A 7,791-nucleotide genomic window follows, 5' to 3' on the forward strand; every position below is an offset into this window, starting at 1 on the left:
AGTACAAACTGTTGACACTGGCGGTGGCACAGGGCTTTGGAGCGAATATCATTAATAGCCTTTATTGCCTTTTTCAGAACATGGTCGTATTTCAAATGTTTAGCAGAGTCCTTGTAGGTGAATAATACAGTGGAGTTTTGTAGCTTTACCTCCTTGTTTGCTGACTTTGTTACAGACTAGGGTCCATTTCTCTCCCCAGCCACAGCAGGTGCACCATCCATAATAACCCCAGTGACTTTATTCCACGGTAGCTTCATGTCATCTACGGCGGAACAAGCAGCAGCAAACAAATCTGCTTCTCGTTTGGCCCGTAAGGCTCTGGAGGCTCACTCATGTTCATTTCATTGTCCACCCTTCTAAGAAAAAAAATCAGTGACAGAGGCTGCGGCCAGTGGAAATTTGAACACGGGCCGCATTTGGCCCGCAGGCTGGACTTTGGACATGCCTGGCCTCGGGCCCCTCAGGTTAGCTGACCAGCTCCTCCTGAGCGTGCCCAGGACTAATCATAAGCTCAGAGGGAGTCGGGCGTTTGCTGTGGCAGCACCAAAACTGTGGAATGAGTTGCCTTTACATGTTAGACAGGACCTTCCTTATCTGTTTTTAAATCACGTCTTAAAACATATCTATTTGCAGCACAGCAGGACCTGTTGATCTCTCTTAATATGTTTTTTATTAATTATATATATTTATTTAATTTTAAGATATTTTATATGTAATTTAAACTGTTTTCTCTTTGTTTTATATTTGTAGTACTTTGGCCAACATTGTTGGATGTAAAGTGCGTTATAAATAAAGATGCTGCCTAAGGGAAGCATGTATAATGTAAACAGAAGTGGTCCTAGCACTGAACCCTGTGGGACTCCATAATTAACCTCAGTGTGTGAAGAGGACTCTCCATTTACATGCACAAACTGGAGTCTATTAGATAGATATGATACAAACCACTGCAGTGCAGTACCTGTAACACCTACAGCACATTACTCTATACAAAGTATTATGGGTAACTGAGCGCTGCACTGAGGTCTAGCAGACATGTGTCTGCTCTCAAAGCCCAAAGAAGATCATAACTGTGATAGTTTCTGAAACCTGCAGATGATCAGCTGTTTCAAGACTTTTTGGGATACAAGAAAGATTGGCCTCTAATTAGCTAACACGGTAAACAGAGGACTTTTTAACGGTCTAATTACTGCTACCTTGACAGGCCTGTGGAACAGAGATCATATTTAACATACATGCATATATGATGTTAATGTCCTTGCTTCCATTTACACCAATTAGGCATAATGTTGTTAGTTAGCCCTTTGCTGACCCCTGAAGGTGCTGTGGTACTGGGAACCAAGATGTTAGCAACAGATTCTTTAAGACCCGACACTTGTGAGGACTTGTTTGCACTGTGAGATGGGGAATGTGGAGATTCAGCACCTCAAAGCGGTCCTGGACCACGTGTTGCATTAACCTGCTGAGAGAGGCGTAGCCATCAGCCATCCTTTCCACGCCCACCCCCGTGACATCACGCTCCAGCTCCAAAGCCCTATACTGTTTCCACGACAGGCTGTACATGATCTGCAACAATGTGCATTAATAATTGATAAGTCTACAATAATCATTTTCACCCATCTACGTGTACATGTAGTGAGCTTAAGATTCGCTCAGTTAACGCTGTTTTGTGCCTATGCACGGTTCTTAGTGTTTCTCCCTGCGCTCGGCTACAGCGGCTGACACGTGAATCAGGAAATACAAGTCGGGTCAGCTCACTGCGTAGTTTCTTCGAGAAAAGGTCGAAGCAGGAAGCAGAAGCGACGGTGTGGCAGCTCGGTGACTGTGTGCAGACTCGGAGGGATCGCACCGCCCGTTCTGTTTGCGTCCTCAGGCCGGAAATGGCCTTAACAAAATGGGTTTCGTAGGAAGGATGTGTGCGCACACACGAGCCTGGGCAAAGCAGCGACTCTGATGCTGCTCGGCTCGTGCTCGCTGTAACCGCGCGACTATGGAGCTCGTGCAGCCTCCCGACAGCACGGGCTCCTCGGTCCTCTCCAGCACACCTCGTATTCCCGCCGGACGCTGGAGCAGGTAGCCGGAGAGGCTGTGAGCAGCATGCGGTCAGACGTGGAGTACAGCCCGGTGGGAGAGGGCCTGGGTATGCGGGACTTCTGGCTGTACGTGTGGCTGCGGAGAGTGGCGGTGATAGCGACTCATGTCACCGGCCTGGGCCTGACGCTCGTCCTCTCCCTGCTGTCCAGACCCGGAACCAGTAAGTGTTGTGTACAGTGTTTTATCCCCGTCATCAAACCTGCCAAATATAAGGAAGTGATTTTGGTTATTTGTGATTTAGTCATTCACGTGACTGATCAGCTGCGTGGGCTTCTTTACTGATCAACGTAGTAGTAAAATAAATATTATTATCATGGTTTTCTTCCAGTAAACAAAATGATCCCGTTTCTGATGATAAAGATGTAAACGAGTGCAGATTAGAGCCCGTGTTTGAGCTGTTGCGTCACAGTGCGTGTCCTTGAGTGGGTACGTTTAGGTTTTGCTGACGGTCAGCTTGCTGCTGTTGAAGCTGCAGCACATGGTCAGCTGATGATTGTGTCATTAATCTGCTGTTTGTCTCTCCAGGTCTGTTCTCTTGGCATCCCATGTGTATGTCTGTCGCTGTAAGTTTCCAGTCCTCACACAAACACAGACACTCGTCTCACTCCTCTCACCCACGACCGCTCGCGGCCGATGGCCATATCTTTCTAATGACACGCTGGAGTAAACGGGCAGCTGTGGCTCTTCTCGCATGGCTTTCTAAGCTGCTTAAGGGGATATTTCAAGTAATGGATGGAGATGTTGTCTCAAAAACAGGTCTCTTCTTTTCCTGCTAGCTTTCAGCCCACTACATTCCTCCAGTCTCTGTCAGCTTTCCACTGTAAATAATAGATTTGAGGGAGGATATGTTAACACTCAGAAAAGGAAGCTTAGAGATGGGTGATATATACAAAATATCTGATGCAGTGATAAAGTCTGAGTAAGATCCTGGAAAGGATTGTTCCCACTCAGCTGTTGGATCACCTGAATGATTCCAGAAGCTCCTCAGTCCGGCTTGAAGCCGTTTCACAGCACAGAGACGGCTCACAAAGGTTATGAATGACATTTTGTTAGCAACAACTGTGGTAAACCTGTGTTGCTTGTTTTGGTGGCTCTGACTGCTGATCTCTCGACTACTGCATTGTGTGGGAATTTCCACATTGGCACTTTCGTGGATAAGATTTTGTCTGTGGCCCCTCTGCCGTCGGGTGCACCACAGGGATCTATTCTTGGGCCACTACTGTTTCCATTGTATCTCCTGCCACAGGGTGCAAAAACAAGAAATTTAAACAAATGCTGACGATAGCCGCCTTTATCTGCCTTTCAGTCACTGATAGCTCCTCGACTGGACTCCTGCTTGATCGTCTTAGTGATGCTAAGTCATGGATGGCTCTAAATTCTTTAAGTTTTAATGAACGTAAAATGGAACGAACCCCAGAGGTTACTCTGCTGCTCTGACTGTCACCCGACAAGCTCAGTTACTAATCTTGGGGTAAAAATTGACTCTGTGCTTAGTTTTGATGGCCACGCAAACGGGGTGGTCAAGTCTTCCTTTTGGCACCTCATGCGTCTGTCGAAGGTTAAGCTTTTTCTTTCCAGGCGTGACTTGGAAACTGTCATCCATGCTTTTATAACCTCATGCTTGGATTACTGCAACTCCCTTGTAGTAGCGGTTGGCCGTGCCTGCAACTGCACAGTTTGTAACTGGTAAAAGAACATTTGAGCATATTACTCCGGTACTTAGAATCTACTTTAAAGGGTTTTTAAATCCTTGGTTTTTAAAACCCTCAAATGCTCCGGCGCCTGTATATCGGCCCTATGCCCCCCTCGTTCGCTCAGCTGAACCTTAGAGACCGAGCGCTCTCTACTGTGGCCCCGAAGCTTTGGGATGATCTTCCTCTTCACATTAAATGGCCTGCATTTGTATAGCGCTTTTCTAGTCCATAGGACCCCAAAGCGCTTTACACTACATTCAGTCATCCATCCATTCACACACACATTCACACACTGGTGATGGCAGCTACATTGTAGCCACAGCTACCCTGGGGCGCACTGACAGAGGCGAGGCTGCCGGACACAGGCGCCACCGGGCCCTCTGACCACCACCAGTAGGCAAACACGGGGTTGGTATCTTGCACAAGGATATTTGGCATGCAGCCAGGAGGCAGCCTGGGATCGAACCACCGACCTTCTGATTAGTGGCTGACCTGCTCTGCCACCTGAGCTACAGCCACCCATTAGGGAGTCTACATCAGTCTTTGAATCCAGGTTAAAAACTATAGAATAACGATTTATTACTCTTATTGTACTTTTTATGTCTGCTGGTCGGCCATGTGTTGTTTTTAAAGTGCTATATAAATAAATGATGGTATGGCCTAGTGTTACACACTGCTAGAATATGCTGCTCTCTCAGTCTCATCAGAGACCAGCAGCCATAATAATGCACCAGATCTGAATGTTAATTCAACATATGCAGTTACTATGAAACTCGAGTAGCTGAACAGGTTGTGGTCAGCTGACTGGCAGTTGAACAACGCTCTGTTTCTTTGCCTTGAGAAAGTCTTGGGTAAAGCTTCGGGTTATTGTCCATAGGTCTGACGTCATCATTTATCCTGCTACATCTGTCTGTAATCATCCACTTACAGGCCCATCCCATAATATGCTGGTGCTGTGCGTTGCTGTATTACAGTTTGTGATTCCCAATCACATTAGATGTCACTCATGTACACAGCACACACTTTGTCTCCTTGAATGAACTGGGCAAAGCTTGATGTGCAGAAAAACAGGAGTTTAGATCGTTAGAATAAATTCCCACAACTCTACATCTAATTAATCGCTTGTTGAGTTTTCATGGCTGGATCTGTATCACCACTAATCACCAAATAAGCCCCTTTACTAACATCTGTTTCCTCTCACTGCAGTACTGCCTGTGCATGACCGAAGGTATCCTGCTGTTCTCAGCAGAGGGATCTCCCTTCTGCTTCAAATCATGGAAGAGTAAAGTCCGTCTCCACTGGTTCTGTCAGGCTCTGGTCCTGATCGCTGCAGCCACTGGACTTGGGTTCATTGTGGCCAGCAGGAATGTGTCGGAGCTCCCACACCTGGCCTCCTGGCACAGCCTGCTGGGTATGTGTACGCTGACCGCCACCGTGCTCCAAACGGCCTGCGGCATCGCTGTGATTTTCCCCAAGCTGCTGCGTCTCTCCTGCCCCTCGTCCAGACTGAAGCTGTACCATGCCACCTGCGGCCTGGTTGTCTACCTGTTTTCCACCGTGACAGTGATGTCTGCCATGTTCACTGACTGGTTCCAGGCCACGGCGAAGGGGGTGGCGTGGTGGGCCTTCCTCATCCTGCCTCTATTCCCTGCCTTGGTGGTGATGAGCCAGATCACTAATGCCTATCTACCCCGCAAGAAGCTGACCAGCTAGGAACCAGCAGCAGGTGGCAGAGACATCCAAAAGGAATAATGAAGAAATAAAGAGTCTTCTTTAACTTGCACCCTTGCAAGGGTGGAATTTATCCCTGAGTGAAATGTCTTTACCAGTCATCACTGTTAGCAAGCAAGCTAGCAGCTGTGGTGTGGTGAGCTATATTTGTATTAAACTACAACTGAAATAAGGGATTTTAGGGCGTAGCTTCTGGGAGAGGTTCTTTTTCCTTTTCTTCATACCTCGAGTGCTACAAGTAGCTGGCATCTAGTGGCCTGTAGAAGAACTGCAGCATGAAACATTATAGGGTTGGTGTTTAAGTATGGCTGCCGACTACTGTTGGAGTCCCACAGGTGGAGCTGGTGGACACACCTGGACTGGTTTTGTGTGTCTGCGGCTGTGGAGTCTCACTGCTGTTCACTGTGTATGCTCGGTGAGACTGTGTGCAGCCTGATGAACATTTACTGCTGACTGTGTGAGAACATGGAGCTACACCAGGTTATACACCAACATGAAAATTCTGATATTTATTGTTTCATGATATTTTTTGCCTTTTGACTTCTTATAGGTGCTACATTGTGACACAAAAGGTCTACCAAAACGTTTTCAAATTGCAACCCTGTGGCCTTCTCCACAGATTCACAAGGCTGATTTGATTTGATGCACATTTACAGCTGGTATCAACCAGCTAAGAACAACCCGACACTGTCCGATCTGCTCTGCTCCAGGCTGGATCATGGAAGTGGCTGATAGTGTGTCCTGCACTAGAAGCTGTTCTAACTTCCACCATCATCAAACCCTGTTGGTGCATCCAGGGCAGACTCAGCTGAGTTCACAGAAAGGTTGATCTTCAGCTTTCTAGAAAAGCAGATATTTTGAGACGCAGTAATCCAGAAGATGAATGTAAACTATTTAAACATGTTAACTGGATATACAGTTCAACTTTACACCAAAGCACAGAAACAGTCGCTTTATATTTTAAAGTAAAGACCCCACAGTAATACAGAGAAAACCCAACAATCATGTGACCCCCATGAGCTCAAAACAACATACTGAAACAGTTATTCATCACTTGGTTGCTTCAATACAACCCTTGGGCACATGTATGCGGACGTTTCGTGGCTGTTTGGACCTCGCTCTCTCTTCACCGATCAGGTCTGGCTGTGGTAGCAGCTTTAAACCCAGGCTGATGGAGGGGCCCAGTCTGGATCACATTCCTGCATTTTGTAGGCTGCTTTTCCTACAAGCCACCGTGAACAAAGCAGCCAAGCAACGAATTCAATTCAAATTAAGACTTATTTGTCACCTACATCAACAATTATGTTGTGATACGCAAGGCAAGGCAAGTTTATTTGTACAGCACAATTCAACAACAAGGTGATTCAAAGTGCTTTACAGAGACATTAGAAACAAGAACAAATAAAAAGCATGATTTAAAATTGATTAAAACAAGCAAACAAACTAACTAATTAACAAACAAACAAACAACAGTATATAAAATCAAAACAGATAAAATCAGAACAGTAGATAAGATCAGTAGTTAAATGTAAGTTTTGAAATTTAAGCTTAAAGTGTGGATTTGGTGCTTTATTCAAATGCAGCTGAGAACAGGTGAGTCTTCAACCTGGATTTAAATAAACTGAGTGTTTCAGCTGATCTGAGGCTTTCTGGGAGTTTGTTCCAGATATAAGGAGCATAAAAGCTGAATGCAGCTTCTCCGTGTCTGGTTCTGACTCTGGGAACTGATAAAAGACCGGATCCAGATGACCTGAGGGATCTGGAAGGTTCATACTGGGTCAGGAGGTCACTGATGTATTTTGGTCCTAAACCATTCAGAGCTTTATAGGCCAGCATCAGAACTTTAAAGTCTATCCTCTGACGGACAGGCAGCCAGTGTAAAGACCTCAGAGCTGGACTGATGTGGTCCACTTTTTTGGTCTTAGTGAGGACTCGAGCAGCAGAGTTCTGAATGAGCTGTAGTTGTCTGACTGATTTTTTAGGTAGACCTGTAAAGATGCTGTTACAGTAATCAAGCCTACTAAAGATGAATGCATGGACTAGTTTTTCCAGGTCCTGTTGAGACATCAGATCTTTTATCCTTGATATATTCTTGAGGTGATAGTAAGCTGACTTTGTTATTGTCTTAATGTGTTTTTCTAAGTTTAGGTCTGCATCCATCACTACACCCAAATTTCTCGCCTGGTTTGTGGTTTTTAGATGTATAGATTGAAGTTCTCTGGTGACCTGTAATCGTTTTTCTTTGGCGCCAAAGACTATTACCTCAGTTTTGTTT

General features: G+C 45.7%; 1 protein-coding gene across 1 annotated transcript; it reads left to right on the forward strand.

The window, feature by feature from the left end:
• The first annotated feature begins 1,525 nt into the window (after positions 1–1,525).
• Positions 1,526–6,501, forward strand: cyb561d1 (cytochrome b561 family, member D1). The gene is made up of 3 exons (XM_080892532.1): positions 1,526–2,251; positions 2,617–2,654; positions 4,992–6,501. Exons 1-3 carry the CDS (start codon positions 2,095–2,097, stop codon positions 5,496–5,498), a joined length of 702 nt encoding a protein of 233 aa, XP_080748658.1. The 5' UTR covers positions 1,526–2,094; the 3' UTR covers positions 5,499–6,501.
• The last annotated feature ends 1,290 nt before the right edge of the window (positions 6,502–7,791 follow it).

This window comes from Rhamphochromis sp. 'chilingali', assembly GCF_963969265.1.
Source record: "Rhamphochromis sp. 'chilingali' genome assembly, chromosome: 9".
NCBI classification, from domain to species: Eukaryota; Metazoa; Chordata; class Actinopteri; order Cichliformes; family Cichlidae; genus Rhamphochromis; species Rhamphochromis sp. 'chilingali'.

Bases quoted from the DNA above. Each gene is read 5' to 3' on its own strand.
- cyb561d1 (XM_080892532.1), top strand. From the start codon at position 2,095: ATGCGGTCAGACGTGGAGTACAGCCCGGTGGGAGAGGGCCTGGGTATG. The intron at 2,252-2,616 runs GTAAGTGTTGTG...TTGTCTCTCCAG, and splicing joins GCTGTCCAGACCCGGAACCA to GTCTGTTCTCTTGGCATCCC. The intron at 2,655-4,991 runs GTAAGTTTCCAG...CTCTCACTGCAG, and splicing joins CCATGTGTATGTCTGTCGCT to TACTGCCTGTGCATGACCGA.